This window comes from Cynoglossus semilaevis, chromosome 8, assembly GCF_000523025.1.
Source record: "Cynoglossus semilaevis isolate Cse_v1.0 chromosome 8, Cse_v1.0, whole genome shotgun sequence".
NCBI lineage: Eukaryota > Metazoa > Chordata > Actinopteri > Pleuronectiformes > Cynoglossidae > Cynoglossus > Cynoglossus semilaevis.
In genome coordinates this window covers 22,453,874-22,472,916 of record NC_024314.1, presented here as the reverse complement: position 1 = coordinate 22,472,916, position 19,043 = coordinate 22,453,874, and the positions used below count along the sequence as shown (strand labels likewise).

The 19,043-nt window shown below is 40.9% G+C and overlaps 1 protein-coding gene across 1 annotated transcript in view; it reads right to left on the bottom strand.

Moving 5' to 3' along the window:
* Nucleotides 1-19,043, bottom strand: part of wnk1b (WNK lysine deficient protein kinase 1b) — a 56,017-nt gene that overhangs the window by 8,401 nt on the left and 28,573 nt on the right. The window contains 29 exon segments of the mRNA XM_025058006.1: nucleotides 1-17; nucleotides 107-406; nucleotides 507-589; nucleotides 675-717; nucleotides 805-888; nucleotides 1,081-1,137; nucleotides 1,607-1,668; nucleotides 1,749-2,077; nucleotides 2,227-3,115; nucleotides 3,193-3,333; nucleotides 3,437-3,488; nucleotides 3,632-3,742; nucleotides 3,892-4,008; nucleotides 4,140-4,290; nucleotides 4,377-4,447; nucleotides 5,284-5,553; nucleotides 6,667-6,741; nucleotides 7,444-7,536; nucleotides 9,692-11,089; nucleotides 12,360-12,659; nucleotides 13,668-13,861; nucleotides 13,968-14,037; nucleotides 14,122-14,183; nucleotides 14,229-14,442; nucleotides 14,533-14,612; nucleotides 14,739-14,878; nucleotides 15,354-15,442; nucleotides 17,148-17,305; nucleotides 17,632-17,852. The exon segment at nucleotides 1-17 is cut by the window's left edge and continues 48 nt beyond it. Coding sequence (XP_024913774.1) covers nucleotides 1-17; nucleotides 107-406; nucleotides 507-589; nucleotides 675-717; nucleotides 805-888; nucleotides 1,081-1,137; nucleotides 1,607-1,668; nucleotides 1,749-2,077; nucleotides 2,227-3,115; nucleotides 3,193-3,333; nucleotides 3,437-3,488; nucleotides 3,632-3,742; nucleotides 3,892-4,008; nucleotides 4,140-4,290; nucleotides 4,377-4,447; nucleotides 5,284-5,553; nucleotides 6,667-6,741; nucleotides 7,444-7,536; nucleotides 9,692-11,089; nucleotides 12,360-12,659; nucleotides 13,668-13,861; nucleotides 13,968-14,037; nucleotides 14,122-14,183; nucleotides 14,229-14,442; nucleotides 14,533-14,612; nucleotides 14,739-14,878; nucleotides 15,354-15,442; nucleotides 17,148-17,305; nucleotides 17,632-17,852 — 5,871 coding nt within the window.

The following is a 19,043-nucleotide window of genomic DNA, read 5'->3' as shown; positions in this document are numbered from 1 at the left end:
TCAGGGTTGGTGGTCACCTAGAAATAAAGACAAATAGGGAGTTAATAGAAGTTTTAGAAGTATTTTAGTTACGTTGTGCTTACACAGCCACAACCATGTAATCAACCTGGAAGCGTCCAATTGTAGTGGTGGGTTTAGGAGAGGGACAGGGGGAAGTGAAGGGTGAGGGCTGCTGGGATCCTGTCAGAGACTTCTGGGGAGGTCCGTCCACAGTGTCTCCATTTTCTCCTCCACCTCTTCTCAGAGCAGACAGTGGAGACAAGAAGTCCTTATGCAGTGTGTTCTCAGGGCTGGAGAGACTGGAAGAGGAGGAGGACGAGGAGGAGGAAGAGGAGGATGAAGATGTGGTGGAGGAATCAGTGCAGGTTGATAGTGGAGCTGCAGGCTTTTCAGTAGCCAACGAGACCTAGACAGAGACAAGAGAAAAAAAACAAGCATTTATTTTTACAACCTTTTATTTTTATACTGAAATTCACTTCATGTCACCAAGGGTTGAAGGTATTGACCTGAAATCTTCCAAGTTTGATTCCACCTGCAGGAGGACCAGCAGCAGTGGAGGACACGGAGTCTTCATCCAGAGAGAAAGGAACTGAAGAGCAGATGTAACGGACATGAAACAGAGCAATGCAAGGCACATACGTTTACACTTAGCGATGGTACGTTAGTGTGCATACTTGGCTGTACAACTGAAGTGATGCCACTGTGAGAGGGCTGGGTCTGCTGACATAAAAGGATGAAATGTGTTACTGATCACTGATTACTGGAGGTCCTCAGTGAAGACACCACTGTAGTGTGAAGGTTTACCTGTGTGTGTGAAGAGACCGAAACAGTCTCTGGGCTCAGAGCTCTTCTTAACTGTGCGTCCAGGTCCTCCAGAGGCTGCTGGGACTAGAGTGAAAGTCACACTCAGTAAATAACATGTTATCATGGACACACTGCTGAAATTGTACTTGTGTGGAAACTATTCAGTGTTGTTGACAAATTGAAATATAAAGCAGAAGCCTGATTGTTCTGCATTCACGTTTGGAAATATTACAAAGAAGATAATAATTAAAAAAGGCAAAGAAAAAAGACAAACACCTGTATTAGATTAGGTCCAGGGAAGGGTGGCGGGAGATCTGAAGGAGATGAGCTGGCCTAATCCCAGAGAGAGCATGATGGTGGAAAGACAGAAGTGGGGAAAATAAAGAGGGAAAAACCGTTGAAGGAGGAGGTTATGAGAAAAGTGCTCACTGGAGAATGTTAACTGGAATTTTCATGCTGGATTAGTTTTGAGAAGAGTGTGTGGGGACGTGCTTTAACAGCTACAAATCAATGTAAATGTTAATACCAGGGCTGTAAAACAATTACAACTTTTTATCTGATAAATCCGACTAGCTGTGATTAGTTAGGATTAGTTACATGATCGTATTTGATCATCAGCATAATCATGATAATTTGGGATAAGTCAACATTTATAGATGAAACCTTTTTTCTGTATAGTGGTAGAACAGAAAAACAAATAACAGCAGGTAGATGGTTTTGTTTCGACACTGTTTACATGCCATTTAAACAGGTTAATATTATTGGTTGTGTGGAATTCAAACCAACATACTAAAATACTCACTGGGACTCTGGACAGTGGGGTTTTAGATGGAGTGGTCTGGCCGAACGTAGAGGCAGGAATGACTGTGGAAATGAATCAGCGTAATTATTCATAAAACTACTGGACAAGACCTATTGAGACATCATTATCTTATTCTTCCTACCAGGCAGTGCAGGGGTGGATACAGGTGTCCCAGGTCCCTGGATTGGAGCAGGAGGCCCAACTGACCCTAAAGCTAGGCTGCAAGGAGGCTGGAGAGGGTTGGATGGGAGGCTGGAGCCTGGTGTGGTGATGGGTGCACTGGAGGTAGAAATGGGAACCATTGGGGATGTGGTGCCTGCCACTGAGGTTCCAGAGACACCGTCAGTAGCCAAGACATCTCCAGGGGTGGAGGGCACACTGCCACCTAGGTCCATAAAGAGAGATCGCAACTTCTTCTCCAGAACTTGGATGTCATCTGGTTTACCTTGGGATTCAGAAGACACTTCACACCTGAGAGGAAAGAGAGACAGTGAAGCTGTCATTAGTAAATACAAAGACACCTGAAGGCATCATGAGAACCATAAGAATTCATTTAAGACCCAGTTAGTAAATACAAAGAACCATAAGAATTCATTTAAGACCCAATAACTGAATCTCACCGTGCATCACATTCCCCACAGTGAGAGTGACTCTGCCCAGGAAGTGCTGCTGTCTGAGGTTGGGAGTGGACCAAAGTTGGTTGGACAGCAGGAACAGCTGTGGTCACTGGCCCCACAGAGAAAGTGGAGCTGAGAGGTGGAGAAGGTTGGGGGCCAGGAACGGCACTGGTAGGGATGGCGGCAGTGGAAAGGGAAGCACTGGTGGATGCTGAGGACACTTCACTTGCTGTAAGTGTGGAGGTGGGAGGAGACGATACAGCAGGGACAGTGTGGACAGGTGGAGGTGAGATCTTTGTCGGGGACATGTTGGAAATGCTTGCTTGTGCTAATGAGGCCGATACGGACGAGAGGCTGACACCAGAACCAGTGTGGGACTGGGGGAGAGTAAAGGCCTGGGGGTGAATTTGTGCTTGTCCCTGGACCAGTGTCCCTCCCTGTGTCAGTACCTGTGACTGAGGAATGGGCTTATTCATCATAGTTGGTGGTGAAGTGGATGAAGAAGGAGGACTCAGACAAACCGCTGACACAGAGGAGGCGGTGGAGGAAAACGGGTCGGGAGGAGGGGATGCATTCAAGACCTGCTCCTGAGCCCTGTTTAAATTAGCAGAACTGTGTAAAGCAGTTGGATCAACAGTAGAGGGCAGACCGCCGGCCAGTGCAGGGCTAGTTGTGGCTATAGCCTGCAGAGAAGGAATTGTGGAGTGGATGGCAGCTGGGGCAGTGCTAGGTCCTGCGTCAAACTGGATCTGGTTTTGTCGGAGCTCAGAGAAGGCCTGTTGTAAACTAATGGCTCCTGCAGACTGGGACAGGCCTTGGCCTGTGATTTGAGAGGAAGAAGGACCTGCTGGAGCTGAAGGTGGCACTACTGCTGCAGCTGTAGCAGGAGGAACTGGAAGAAAAAAAAAACATGTCCATATACATTCACTGGTGTAAACCTATCAGTGAAACACTGCAAACAGCCTTTACCGGTTTCCACTGACGGTGCAGTGGTGGGAGGGGGAGAGGTGGGAAACATTAGCTGTTTCAGCCTATCTTCAGGTACAGGGCTGACGATGAATCTCCGACCTGCTGAATGAACCACCTGTGCCGATGGACTGGCAGGTATGTCTGGGAAAAAAAATAGAATCCAATAATACAACAGTGTTATATTAGGTGGCTGTTTTACACTGTGTTTTATCTGGAACAATATGCAAGATGGGTTGATTTTTACCCGGCATTGGGACAGACATAGCAGGAATCTGTTGCTCTGGTCCACCTGTTGTCTGAATATCAACAGAATGAATGAATGTAAAAGGTGCAGTAAAAGGTGCGGATTCTTTCATTTGTAATGTTCTGAGTACAGTTCATTTAAACAGTAGAGAAACACTCTGACTAGCACCACGCTGGTGATTTGTGTTGTTTTTACCTGGCTGTTTGTATCTCTCTCCAGACCTTTCTCATCAGCATTCTCTATCACCTCCCTGATCTGCTCGATGAACGACTCCCTCTCGCTCTCCAGAATGAATTCACTCTGGACCTGAAACATAAACCAAAGTCCAATCCAAATGTTTGTGTTTGACAAACGACGCAACAGCAAATAAACCTCAGCTCTGAGGCATATTGCGGTATAAAGCTGACGACGTAAGACTTCGATACCAATCACTGTATTGGTGAGTGTGTGTATACCATGATCTGAGCAATCTCCTCAGGGTTGTCACCATCCAGGTCAAACCTGAAGGTCACCATCTTCCTGTTGTGCGTCTCCAGCTGACACTCTGCCACCCTGTCACCTCGGCTGGATATCTACACACACACATAAATAGAAACATGTATAAAATACAATTTCAGGAGATTTAATCACTGCAGCTTATTATACCAAAGATTAGGGGAAAGATAACAGAGAACAGGCACAGGCTCGACAACTGGAATCTTACATTAAGAACATTCAGTTTTGCTTTTGAGAACTTCTCGTGGCGCGATCGACTTCGCACAGAACGTCTCTGATGGCGCTTGGTGGAACGCCCTTCGTGTCGTCCTCCACCTCCGTCATTGCCATCACTAAGGCCTGAAGTCTCTGAGTGACCACTAAGGTGCAAAGAAAAGATGACAACATAGACTGAAGTGCTGTCTTTTTAAAACCATAACAAAGGCCGAAGGGTCGACGGCGTTACCTCTCTATAGATGAGAGAACTGGTGGTGGCTGCAGTTGAGACTGGGACAGGTCTGAGGACTGGGAGAAGGACTGAAACACACAAAAACAAATAGAAATACACATTCACACTCAGTATCATCGCAAACAGACAACCAAAAAACACCTGGTAAGTTGTGAGAAATGAAAGAGCAACAAATAAGAGCTTTTATAAGAATATTAGTGCACCAACAACAACATAAATAATCTCAAAATGCTGGACAGGTTTTAGGATGAATAAAAAGGAATGGATGAAAAAAAACATGTAGAACATATAGAAAGTGAAGCCAACATTATTGTTAAATCCCTTAAGAGTCTACAGAAACGTGTGCGCTCTATTTTTTTGTGGAGTTCACCTCCAAGGCTATATAGTATAATGGCTTGGAAATTTGAATCTATTATAAAATTAACTATTATTAACATTAACATTAATGTTGGCATGTCCAACAGAAATGCAACCAGTGTTTTGTAGAATCTGCAGTAACAACATATAATAACTCTATTTTTTATTTCATATATATATATATATATNAACATCTTAACTTAACTTAAAACACTGTCATTCCTACACAGTGTTCAACAAACAACAAATAAAATTACAAGCACAATTCCCCTCTGTGGCACAAATAAAGAAAATATTTTAAACTAAAATTAATTTGCTTGCTATTAGATTAGAACAAATATATATATGATAACTTAAGACTCAAAACATCAACGTAACAGAACAACTGATGGATATGTAATATTTACATGACGAACATTAAAAACTCACACATTTGTCTAAACTCAGATAAGGTCAAACTTGAAACCAGGGCTAGAAAAGTGTTTGGCATTGACGAGAAAAACTGAACAGTCACATGACATCCGCTTTGACCACCGTTAACCAGTACCTGGGGAGGGGTTTCCATGGGAGTGTCAGGTGGTGCAGTGACTACACTGATGATTGGCACTGTGGTGACCAATCGCTGAGGCACAGGTGCAGGTGAAGGAGAAGCAGGAGGAGGAGGAGGAGGAGGAGGGGAAACAATTGTAGGAACCACACCAGCAGGGAGTGTCAGAGTAGAAGGTGAAGAAGCCGCAGCCACTGTTGGCATGGTAAGAGGGAGGGATGGTGATGGACAGGGGAGAGTTGTGGTGGAGCAAGAAAGAGTTGCACTGGGCTAAGAGGAGGTGAAGAGGCCGAAGGGAGGAGAAGGAAAAGGCAGAATGAAAATTAAGCAGGCAGGAGAAAGCACGTGAGGTAAACAGTGAAAAACAGAAGGGCAGGAGGGATGAGTGGTACACTGAGGGACTAGTGTAACAGTTTTACCACAATAAAATGTATATAACCAAATAACAGGTCAACATATAAACTAGGAATGATCATAAATAAATAGTTATTAAGGTAACTTGAATGTATAATTAAAACCCTGGGTTAAAAGGTTTTGCCATATATTTTTTAACCGCACACTAAAAGAACAGGACAATCAGGAAACGGGTTAGAAAATAAAATAAAACTGACTACATTACAGGAAGACCTCATATAAACCTGGATTTATAAATGTAAGTTATACAAGTAAAGAGGAAAGTGGAAAAGTTTTATGTTAATCACAACCTGAAGTTTCACCATTTGATGTCAGAAGTGCCAACATATAACTAAAACTATTTTGATTTATTATAAAGTTGTGTTGCTGTTATAGCTGTCAGACATGAACATGTGAATTCTGTTAAAACCAATGAATGAACTCAGCAAAAGAAATATGCCAATGGAGAGTTTAAACACCAGACAGTTCTACAGTCCTAACACAAACACTTGTAGACAAAGACAGATGTAGATAAACAATCACGGCCGTCTCTACACCAGCACAGATGGACATACAGAACGGTACCTGAACCAGAGCAGGCTGAGCAGCTTGGTACAGAATGTAAAGCTGTTCTATACTGGGAGACGGGGTGAGGTCACACAACTGGACACACACGTACATCCATTGAATCATGGATGTATAAAAGACAACAGAACACATCACAATACACAAATGTACACAATGAAAAACGTGTCACAAGAAATAAAAGAAAATTAAAAAAACCAAACCCGAAGAAACACGTGACATGCCGATGAGTAGGCCATAAGAATCAGAAAAAAAGGATGAGTGAGAACAAACAAGCAAGCAAAAAACATGTAGTTTTTAATTCAGATAATAAATGTGATAATGCGATTTTTAATAAATGTTGTTTGTCATGTGTTCAGACCGAGGCTGTGTATCTGTCAGAGTAATAAAGTTGTGTCTCTGTACCTGAGAAGACCCCTGTGGTAGAGTCACATGTGTGGGACTCTGAACAGATGTGATACTGTGACTGGATGAAATCACCTAGACAAACACAGAGAGAGAGAGAGAAGAGAAAATATAAATAGAAGCTAATGCATTTAGACACACAACAATGGTAACAGCATTCAGGCAGAAAATGCCTACTTTGCTTATTCAAAATGTTGGGGAAAATCACTGCATTCTATCCTTTTTTGACAGTAAAGAGTTACACTGCAAATTCCCATTTGATTTCATTCTTCATCAAATCAATTTCAGCCTGTAATTAGTTCAAAGCTGCAGGGCACACTGGAGGCAGATTTCTCAGAAAAAGCCTATGTTATTACTGCTGACACAGTGCCAGCTCTGTGGAGGTCTGGTTACCTTGAAGTACAGACAAACAACTTCAAAGGAAAAGCTGACATATGACTTCCTCTGCGTGAACAAACAACTCTGGGGAGAGTCAGTAAAGTTTCTGGAAAAGCAATTGAATCTAAAATCTGTGATGTGGTACTTGATTTAAAGCATTATTTCATCATCATTAGAGACAAATCAAAGACTGTTTTCACTGACCAATCCTATTCTATTTGTTTGACATTAGCTAAATAGATATCACTACTACATGCAACATGATATTCAGAGGTTTGGGCAGAGACAGGTTCATTGGTTTAGTTCTGGTTTTAATGGCTAGGAAACAGTGAACTTAAAACTGTCACATGTTTGTTTAAGAAACTGTCCATGTAAAATGTTCAGTACTGGTTGTCTTACTTGTTGGGAGGTTCCAAGAGGCACAGGCTGGGAGGAGGAAGGAACCACAGAAGCTCCAGGGGTGGACTGGGGGGTTAGAGTCTGAATCTGCTGCTGAGAAGAAAAAAAAAGTAAAGAGGAAAAAAAAAGACAGAGAGATAGAGAGACAGAGAAATAAGAAAAAAGATGAAGTAAAGACGGGAAAAAAAAGAGAGATAGAGAGACAGAGAAATAAGAGGTGATGCCATTTTTGATTATATAAGATGATGATGGAGTTGAAAGTGAGAATGAGAGGGAATAAAAGTTTGGGGATGAGAAGGAGAAAAAAAAACAATCAGAACATGTTTGCAGAATTTTGGTTGGTAAATGTGCATGTGTACAGACACAAGGCAAAAACAGTTTCTTCTTGTGTACGCACACATGCACATAACAGCACGTTTGTTGTATGTACACTTATCTGTGGGACAGCAGATATATGTATGTATGTACATGTATATGCACATATTCACAGGTAAAGGTTTAGTGTGTACAACAGCACACACACTGTTCTGGGGTTAGGAAGAGAGTAAGGTGTTTTTTTTTTGACATGCAGGACAAGCCCTATGTGATTGGCAGTGATAATAAATGACTGTTAATGAAAAAAAGCATTAACTAAAAGCTTTGTTTTTTTAAGGCTAAAAATTAATAAAATATTAAACCAATAATAAAATAATTTTTGCGGTGTTACTCTACAGTAAAATGATTCAAAATTGGAAAGGTTAAAATGGAAAGGTTAAAAAAATTAAGCAATTTGTGATTTATAATTTTTTGTATATAAAGTATATAAGTACAAGCTCCGCCAACTTTTTTATAACACCTACCTTGTTCTTATGTCATAAGCAATGTTTCACAGATTGGAAAGTTTAAAAAATGAAAAATATACAGAAAGAAAATTTTAAAAAACAACATGATTAAAAGGAACAGAAAAATTAAAAGAAAACAAAAACAAATGTCAGTGATTATGAGTCATTTCAAATAATTGACACTGATAATATCAGTGTATATTAGCTGAGAGATTTCAAAACGTTTGTAAAGGAGTTGATAACCAGTCTGAAACGGACAGGACAGCAACATGTGCTAAGAGAAGGAACCGATTGTGAAGCCAGGGTCTTGGGAAATTACATCATACATGACAAGAAAAACTCATTCTGGATGGTTACAGTGCCACATCTGTCTGAGCCCCCTCCATTTTGTTGTATGTTATTGTGTGTTTGACCGCACAAATTCACAAAGTCTCAATTCTCTAATAAAACATTTTTGTGTGAAGAATCATGTAAACATAGTGTTTTACATCTTGCAGCTAACACATGGACGTTCCACCATGTGAACTTTGGCTGCAGAGATGATTGAAGAAAATTTAGCTGTTTTATTTTATTTTTTGTTGTTGTTTTGAGACATGAGACATTGGATTTGTGCAAACAAACCTTCCAAGTATACCCTAACAACACAGCATACTTGGACAAACACACATTTCCCATATACATCTGTATATGAACATACAGACAAAAAACTACTTACTGGAATTGACAGATAAAAAAAAAAAAATTCAATATTAAAGACAAAGGAGGGCGCCCAGACTCTCAGTTTACTAAGCTTATACAACAGAGTGTGTCTCCAAAACTATTGTCCAATAATGATGACGTAAATGTTTTTGCTGAGGTTAAATGGCTTTCCTTGGCCTGGGCCTGGACCTTAACAGATGGGAACTGTTAAAGTCGTTTTGCTCATTACAAACATTTTTGTAAATGTATGAGCAAACACATCAAAGAATGAATTCAGTGAAACACCATGAAGGCAGACAGTGAGACTCACTCTGTGGTTTGTCTGGGGGAGGTTAAAATCACAACCAAAGACTACGGGGGGACAAATAAGCATCAGCTGGAATATTTGGAGCAAAAACAATAGGGGCCAATATAAATGGCCCTGGGTCAAATTACTATCTAACAATTAGTTCAATGTTGTTTTTTTTCTATAACATTTAACAGAAGTTAATTTGTGTTCATTTCTGTTTCTAAATAGGCGTGTAAGAAAAAACAGTCAATGTCTTGACAGAGGCTGAAATAGATGAAGTCAATTTAGAGCACGTCAAGGATGATGTGCTGTCAAATGATGACAAATCAACTAAAATGTTTTTGAGTTAATTCAAAACATAATAAACAAGATGAATCTAATTAAAGATGGGTAATTGACCCAGGGCGACACAGGAGTATTAAGGGTCTGAACTTAGTACCAGATTGAGATTAGCAGCCTGCATGGCCAGCAATGACTCATGATATGTCATGTCCGGCTGGGCTGGTACCATCCCTCCATGCTGGGACCAGGCACTCTGGATCAGAGGCTCCAGATGAGTTGATGAAGTTCCTCTTAGCTCAGAGGATGGCAGAAATTTCTGCATGGAAGGTGGATGTCCCTGGTGATCTATGGGAAGTGTCGCCCCTGGCGTATCGAGCAGTGCACTGGAGGATGAGTGAGGGATTGACAGAGCGGCTGATGAGTCAAATGAGGAGAGCAGAGGTGGGGGTGGAGGTGACTGGAACTCTCCTGCGTCAGAAGAGGTCACAGAGTCACTGGAAGGCTCTGGGCTTCTGTCCCTGGCTACACCTGCGTGGTGAAGCAGAAGGTTTCCTGGTGGTAAGGGAAGCTCAGGACTAATGTAGCTGTACAGCTCTTCTGTGACTGGCTGCAGGCGACTGTAGGTGCCTGAACCTCCTGATCCAGTTCCAGTGTTGTCTTCCAAAGGCAGGTCCATTGAACTTCTGCGGCCCCGGTAAATTCTGGATGTGAGGTGGCTGGGGTCACCAGCTGCAGCAGCAGCAGCAGCTAAATGAAAGTCAAAGACACCGCCGGTTGATGATGGGGCATCGGAGATTACTGGTGTTGCGGAAATTGGGTAAGAGGATGCAGAAGCATGCTGTTGTGGTGGATAACAGCCCTCAGATGATGGGGAAGAGACACAGCCAGCAGAGGGTGCACAGAGTGGGGGTAAAGGTTGAGGGATGGGGCTGTGTGTACTTAATCTCTGCATGATGTGAGGATGCAGAAAGCCTGGCTGAGGTGGAGGACCAGGATCATATCCCAGACCAGCAGCAGCAGCTGCCTGCCTCTGATGATGGAAACTCAAGTGACCGAGTTGATGTGTAGTCATTGGATATCCCACGTATGCCATGGCTTCATAATGGTCCAGTAAGGCAGCTTGGTTTAAACTTAATCTCCTCACTACTTCCTCGTGCTCTGCTCTCAGATCTTTATAACCGTACAAACTGGGGTCAGATTGACCTGGGTCAACCCCTAGTCTCTGAGTGGCTGCTGCATAACCAGGAGGCACCAGAAACATAGGTGCAGTCTCGATGCCCTCCATCCCAGAAAAGGGGTGCAGGGTACTTCCGTAGCGAACATACGCAGGCTGAAAGTGTCGGGTGTGTGCCTCCAAAATAGACGTGCTCTTGCGACGCTGCGTGCTGTAGGCCTTTGGGGGCACAGTTGGTGGCGGCGAAAAGGAAACTGGGCGCTCGGGAATGGAGGGGAAGAAAATAGTATTGGGATCAGGAAGAGTTTGAAGGGGAATGTTCCCTCCTGCTCCTCCTCCTGTATTTGTTCCTCCACTGTAGGGGTGCTGCAGTGAATGCTGCTGCGACAATGAGATACAATGGATTTAAGAGTGGAACCAAGAGGATGAGAAAAAGATAAAAGGCCCACATTCAAATAAAAACATTCAGAATGACACCAAGCAATGTACATAATTTTTTTCTTGCTACACCGAAAAAAAAGGATATTTTGTAGGATAAAGAACAGGATACATCTAACAACTAACTGCACAGGAATCAATTGAGATGAAACAAGTTAGTAATGTATAGATGTAAAGCTGATAAGTCAGGCTGAGGTACATTGGTTTAGGTACTGGTAGAAGACAGAGGAACAAAGGAGGCCCGGAGGAAAAAATCGTGCAGAGACAAAAAAGAAGAAAAAGGAAAAAACGGAGTGATGCCAATAAGCTTAACATTAGATTAATGCATCTGCACCCAAGAGGACTGTGTGAAATCTCAAAACTCTGATTAATCACCTTCACTAATTGAATTTCCAGATATGTTGCTTTCCAAAAAAACCCCCAATACAACTGAAATGTGTCTCTTGGTAATCTATTTCTTATGAACTGTATTGTATAATTTAAAAATATTTTATAAAATGGTATCATGGCTCTATTAAAGGACCATTTACCAGAAGCTAGAAGAAGCAAGGGCAATTAAAAACAAATTCCCAGAGCAAAATTAATCTATGTGTATAGCTCAAAGAATTTGGGGGGAGGGAGGGCAACAGCTTAGGAAACGTTAAGAGTATTAGTATTACTTGTAAAAGCACATGGATATATTTAATTCTTAAGGACCTTTCTGGAATTTAGGTTTGTAAAAATATCAATAACTAATGTCATCTAATGAATAAGCAGTTCTCCTGATGGCAGCTGCATGAGGACCAGATATATGTATTTGGAGGTAAAACGCTCAGAAAAGTCAGTCAGTCTGTCATACCGATATTATGTAAATGGAGAAAGAACGAGCGACAGCGATAGAGAAAGAAGAGAAGGGAAGCTGAGAAAGATATAAAAAAGGTTTAAAGACTCACTGTTTAAAAGCATTAAGATTTTATCTCAGGGGAATTTGGAAATCGCTACCATTAACCCTATTTTCTAAAATGGATTTATTGATGTTTGTCCTGATTTGACCTACCGCGTAAAAAGCGTATAACTGTAACATTTATTTATATACTTGGCCAGTGTTTTATATCAAATGAAGTCTTCCTGGAGAGTGAATTTAAATAGTGAGGCCCAAACCTTTCAACTTTCTCTCACTTTTCTTCTCTCACCACTAATGTAGCTCTTTTAGAGATTATGACTGTGAACCTACAGGGGTGGAGAACAGGGCAGGTAGGCTGGCCCTCCGCTGCCTGGCTGTGGGCACAGAGGAGGCAGAGTGGAGGGGAAGTACTGTCTCCAGGGCTTTGGAAAGGCGCCCAGCGAATGTATCTCTCTCAGGCGGGAGAGGCATGCCGGGGGAAGAAGTGGTGTAGGAGGATGAAAGATCTGGAGGAGGGGTGGAGGGCTGCTTTGGAGGCACTGCCAAGGCTGGAGGAGCATGGGAAAAGGTGTAGGAGGAGGGGGGGACGCAAATGGACATGCTACGACTTCGGTGACGACGCGAAGCAGACTGTGGACCAGGGAGGGATGATGGAAGAGGGGGGAGGTCAATATGTTAAACAAATACAAAAATAAAAACATAAAAAAAAAAACACAGAAAACAACAGTTACAGGAGAAACATAGGAAAAGTTTGATTAAGGAAAAGAATAACAAAACAAAATAATCTTTATGGCTAAAAGTTAAAAATGAAACACTTGAAAATCAAACAATTACAAGAAAACACACAATATTTAAAACAAATCAGAATTGGAAAAATAAACCAAAGTCAGCATAAAAAACATAATTAGACATCGAAGGACAAAATAAATTGACCAAGAAGATTTTTTGCACATTAGGTTAGGTTGGCTAGCTATAAACAACTAAGACTACTACTAAGAAAACTAAAACAGCTTAAAACCTGTTATAAATTACTGAATTGAGAAATAAATATATAGTTCTGTAATCCCAATTTCCTCATTAACAACAACTTTTTCAGTAAAACATTTTCAGTAGAGATTTTTGGCTCTGGATTACTAAAATCTTTTTTCTGTGGAAAAAAAGGCTTAAGTCACATGTTATTAAAAATTTTTGTTTGTTTTTTAAATGTTTGTTTTTAATGGGAGGCGAACGCCTCAAGTGGAAGGTGTTTCCATTTCATGGCAGGATTAAAAGCAAAGCTTGATTGGATGTGTTGTTCACCCACAACACCTAATTAACAGACTGATTACAAACTGATTACGAAAGTGTCAGATTGGCCGCAGATTGATATCAATACCAAGTAAATTGTGTCAAATTTAGTAGATTTCTAAAACAAACATGTTACGTGTAATAAATGATTTAAAAAAACATTATTAATATTATCTGTAAATTACAGAAAAAGAAATGAGCTGCATGCTTATGTGCATATTGTTTAGGGCAACTGTTATTAATCTGCTGTAGCAAACAGGAGTACCGTTCCCACTCCAGATCACAGTGCAAAGGTTAACAAATTAAACCTGCACATGCATCGTTTCTCCTCTAGTTGAGATCACCACTTACCATCGGCTGCGGCGGCTGGGCGTATCCTGGGTGCTGGTGTGCGGTAGCAGATGGACTGGGATGGTAGGGAGTCTGTGGCTGGGAAGCGGGCTGTGAGGAGGGAGGACAGCTGTACGACATGGTCAGCTGCCCGAAGTGGGGGGAGTCAGGAGAAAAGACAGAGGATCCCTGGCCACTGTCCATACCTCCTTCAGCTGAGGGAGAAAAGTGTATTTGTAGATTTCAGGAGGAGCTTATCTTTCAGTAAGAAGTCTATGTGGATGTGTTGGCACTTTAATGTTTTTTTCCTGTGTGTCTTACACATATGTGAGATGCTGGTATGGTGATAGTGAAGCTGCTGTGGATCCATTTCACCCTCCTCTGCCTCCACCTGCAGCAAACAGTTTCAGTTAAAAATATATGATATGTAAAACACCAGTGTTACAGGGTTAAAGGGACATTTACTGTAACAAACCTGTGAGTAGGATTTTAATACTTCTTGATGTTGTTGTTGCTGCTGCTGCTGTTGTTGCTGCTGTTTACTGTAACAAACCTGTGAGTAGGATTTTAATACTTCTTGATGTTGTTGTTGCTGCTGCTGTTGTTGCTGCTGCTGCTGTTGTTGTTGTTGTTGTTGCTGCTGAAGCAGGTGTTGTTCTGCCTCCTGTTTTCTCTTCTCTTGTTCTTCCCTCACCAGCTGCCTCTGTTCTCTCTTCCTCCGTATCATAGACACACGATCTTTGATTGCCTTGGCCATAGTTTTGTGGTCACCTTCAGCAACGTAGCCTGATTCAACCTGTTGTATGGGGTTTGGTAACATTAGATATGTAATATGCACAGAAATATTGTTTTCCTTATATGCCCTTTATGCCTTGATCACACATACCATTTCTTGGGCCACATCTTCAGGCACATCTCTGTTGAGGTCAAAGGAGAACTCAATGGCTTCGTTGTCTTTGTATTTGCCTGTAAATAAACCAACAAACATTGTTTTAAGACCATACATGTGCTGAAGGTAACCTGTGAAAAAAAAACTTAAAGTAATATTTTTCATTATTTAACGACTGAGTAAAATATTATTTTGTTCCTCACCTTTAAGCTTTTTCACATCTTCTATCCTGAGCCAAAGTTTGATTGCAATCATTTCACCATCGTCTTCTTCTGCCAGTTCAACCCTAACCCCAGTTTCCTCCTGGAAGAAGGCATGGTTGAGCAGGATCTTTATGGCGTACCTATAGAAGTGGAAGACAAAGTGGAAAGTCTGTGAAGGAAGGAGCCACGCAGCAATAAAATGGAGATATATCACTGAAAAGGTGAAAACGCTGCTGTCCTGGCCTGCACTGTTTAAAAACTGACTGTGTGAACTTAAGTTACATCGTTTAGCTAAGAGGAAAAGCATGGCGCTTCATTAATATGCTGGGAATCAAAACATGTCATGATCAACGCTTAAACAACTTAGCGCACACAAACACAGGTATTGCATTTTGTGTTGTTTAGTTGCTGCGCAGCTGAGATCTGAAAATAGCTTCAGTATATTAAATTAAACAAAAAGTCACAAGATCCAATTGGATTATTCTATCAAGAATTGAAAGATGACCTTTAAAATCAAACATGCTCTAAAACACCAAAGCATTATATAAACTCAGTAGGAAAAAATGTTTCTGTGAATCTCCCTGAGACGCAAAAACAAATTTTGATGCGTCTCACCTCTCGTCTTTATTTGTTCTGATGCAACCCTCAATAATTTCCTTCACTTCAGGAATGGCGACTTTGTCAAAACTTCCAGGTTTCACCCCCTTCAGAAAAGGGCAATAAAAAAAGAAGAACATTGTGAGAAAGATTAGTGTCAGAAGGAAGTGTGTAATTCAACTTTGTATAGTTTTAACCATTTCATACGTAACACAATGGGATAAATGCCAAGAATATCCAAAACATTATTTTAGATTCTTCTGTAGAAAAAGATGAAAATGGACCAAAGAAAATCATATAAAGTACAAAGTAACACCCTCTTATTCTGTTCTAATGACCAGTGCAACATAAACCACAAGATAGGAGCAGAGAAAAAGTAAACAGAAACAAAAATAAATAAATGCTCGCCACTTACCGAGGTAAGAATAAAGGAGTGATAATTTAGTCTAGACGTTTTCTGACCTGGACCGACTTTATATCTCAGCGTCTCTGTGACAGTGCATGACCACGTCCTCCTACCAACCTCTCCTCCATCCCTCTTTTCCTTATTTCGTGATTCTTTTGGTCTCTCCTTTTAAACCGCCCATTACACAATTGTATAATACCTCAATCCCTCCTCTTTTTCTACGACACATGGTCTTTTTCACAGAAAGATTTGAAGGACAAGCAAAATCAAAGTCAAAACTGAGAAACCTATAATGATTTCGCTAAATTAATCATGATTAATTTTAATAACTCCACAGACATCCTGTGATAATCAGATTATACATTCTTATCATTTTATAGCCCTTAATAATACATTAAAAAGGCAACACATTTATAAAATATTACTGTTTTAATTGCTACAATTGTCATAGATTACAATGTATAGAGAAAAAAAAATCAATATAAGGACTGAGACAGTTGGAGGAGGTCAGATAAATCAGATGATCGGTCCACTTTAATGATGTTTGAGAAATTTTAAAAAATGCCACATTTTCAGAAGGGAAGGGAAGTGAAATCAAATTCCGTTCTAACTGATTCAGACCTTACAGGGAGACGACACAGAGACCGCAGGAGCGTGAACGGAGAAAAGAGATTTCTAGTAAAATACAGCGAACCATTAACCATCAGTGTCAGCCTCAACAGAGCTCAGCCCCGTGAGGAAACAGGAGAGACAGCTCATCTGTCTGTGTGTGTGGGAGAGTGAGTGTGAGAGCGTGTGTGTGTCTGTGGGATGACCTCAGCCACGTTTAACCTAAAACAGCTTGTGATTGCATCTGTGCTCTTCTGTGTCTGTGTTTTGGACTCCATTTGTTGTACTCTGTTTTTCAGCCAACTGTTACAACAATCATCATGGGGGAAAAGGAGGAAATATTATGTAGACATTCTGTCAGTAAAAAGATTAATTAGTAAAGTAGTAAACTCAAAAATGTTTGACTTTTGTCACTGTTTACAAAATATATGGCCAGGGAAGAGCATGAGGGATGACGGCCAAAACAACTCCTGTGGGAACATAAATTCTGTGACATGACAGACTTGCTAATTCTCACTAGTGGAACACAAGTGTTTTGTCATCTTACAAAATTGAAGCAGTGAGGGCTGGAGAACAAACACAAAGCAAGAGAATAATCAGAGCAAAAAAAAAAAAGCGTCATGTGACAAAATCTCCTGCGGCTCATGCCAAACTTATTAATACAGTTAGTAAACAAGTACAGGAGGTGTGGCAGAGACAATCTGACAAAGGAGACAGTGGATCAGGCACAAACAGAGCTGCTGTTTTCACATGCACTACATAAATGTCAAGACTCTGTAGAGAAGATGAAGACTTACACTGGTTACCCTCCTGTAGATTTGGGCAGCATTCTGACATTCAGAGTAAGGGTACTCGGAGGTAGCCATCTCCAGCATACACATCCCAAAGGCATAGACGTCTACCGACTCATCATACTTCTCCTCGTACATCTCAGGGGCCATAAACTCCGGGGTACCTGTAGATAAAAAAAAGTCAATTTGGTATTTAACTGAAACATCCCTCTTATTCTGTATTTTAAAGGTCATGCTATCAGCTGGCACAGACATATTTGTTGTGATTGAGCGTCTGACTGATACTGTGTAATTAGTGAACAGGCAGATTCAGTTCAGTGATGATGGAAACTGATGATTTTCAGCAACTTTAACATTACAATGGTCGAAAAAATTAACCATTTCATTGAATTCTATTTCAAATTTATTTGTCTTTTTGAAGGAAGTCCGAACAGTTTAGTCATGTGATTTCTCAGTGGTGCAGCAGCAGCGTCAGCGGTCATAATCATACCTATAACACTCTTGGCAAACGAGGCCCTCTTTAGTGTGGCCAATCCCAGGTCTCCAATCTTCACTGAACCCGTTGGCCCTGTTATGAAGATGTTGTCACACTTTAAATCTCGATGGATGATGGGTGGGGTCCGCGTGTGCAGGAAGTGAAGACCTTTGAGGATCTGTCTGCACCAAGAACGCAGAACCTTGATTTTCATCACCTTGAAACGCTTTAGGTAGCTGGAAGAAAAAGAAAAAGAAAAGACCACAGTTTGTCACTCAACACTGAGATAAAGATCATTCTTAGAAAATTTGTATGACTGAATGACTTGCACTGGATATACAATAATTCTCTGTCCATTCTAGGAAGAAGGTTGATGCCAAATTATAATAATAATAGGTTACTCTAATAAAAGACTCATATCTTAAAAATAGAATTTTAAATCCTGAAGCTCTTAAAGCTGTTTGACAAGCTGTATCGCCACAAAGAGAAAGAAAAAAACTCTATTATCACTTGTACATGTCTGTCGGTGGACATCTCTAAAATCTGTTTGTTCTCATGCTTCTTAGAATAGCTCAGTGACAAACTATTTGAAGTTCTATCTGTGGCTCACTTCCTGACTGGGTAGCTCAGCAGCACACAATGTTCTTTTCTGTTTCTTAAACACCTCTTTAACACTTGTCTAAGTAGCTGTCATTTTGGGTTTGCAGTACACTACAGACAGAACAATGAGCATGTGAACATCTTATGCATTGAGTTGAATTCAGTGAATACCTTTTTGTCTCATGCTGAAGTCTGACCATTGCTAACAATTGAACCATACGTACTTCAGTGTAAACAATTGCGTGAAGCACATTGTCTATACACACTGTGTGTTTATTGCACTTACCTGAATACATATTTACTCTTGAGGAATGTGCAGGTACACAACATACACGCAGTCATTTGAACAGTATGTACTGTACAATTCGTGCATGAACAAATCTGCATGTATACATACATGTACTGTAGCAAGCTGCAACATCAGGGCACACGCACACATATGCCTTTGTTCTACTTTTTGTTTCATACACACAAACAGACCCACATGCAAGCGCCAAGATAAGGGGTCTTTCACACTTTGAGCCTGCAGTGGTGAGTATTTCCATTCTCCACTGTCTTGATCTGTCCCTATCGGTCCTCTCTCTTGTCATCTCTTGGATTTTTCCACCACTTCAGTCCATGAGGAGATCTCCTTTCTGAGTCTCCATCTGGCTGATGGCCAAATCGTGTTGGAGCCTGCTCATATAAGTACATGCATGGACAATGCAGTGTTTGCATGGACATTTGAGATGGAGAAAGCTTGAGAGGTAAAAGGAAAAAGAATGTTTCTTTAAGCCAATGTTTTCAGTTACTTTCTGTTAGTTTTTCATCTCTTTTAGACTTAGAAA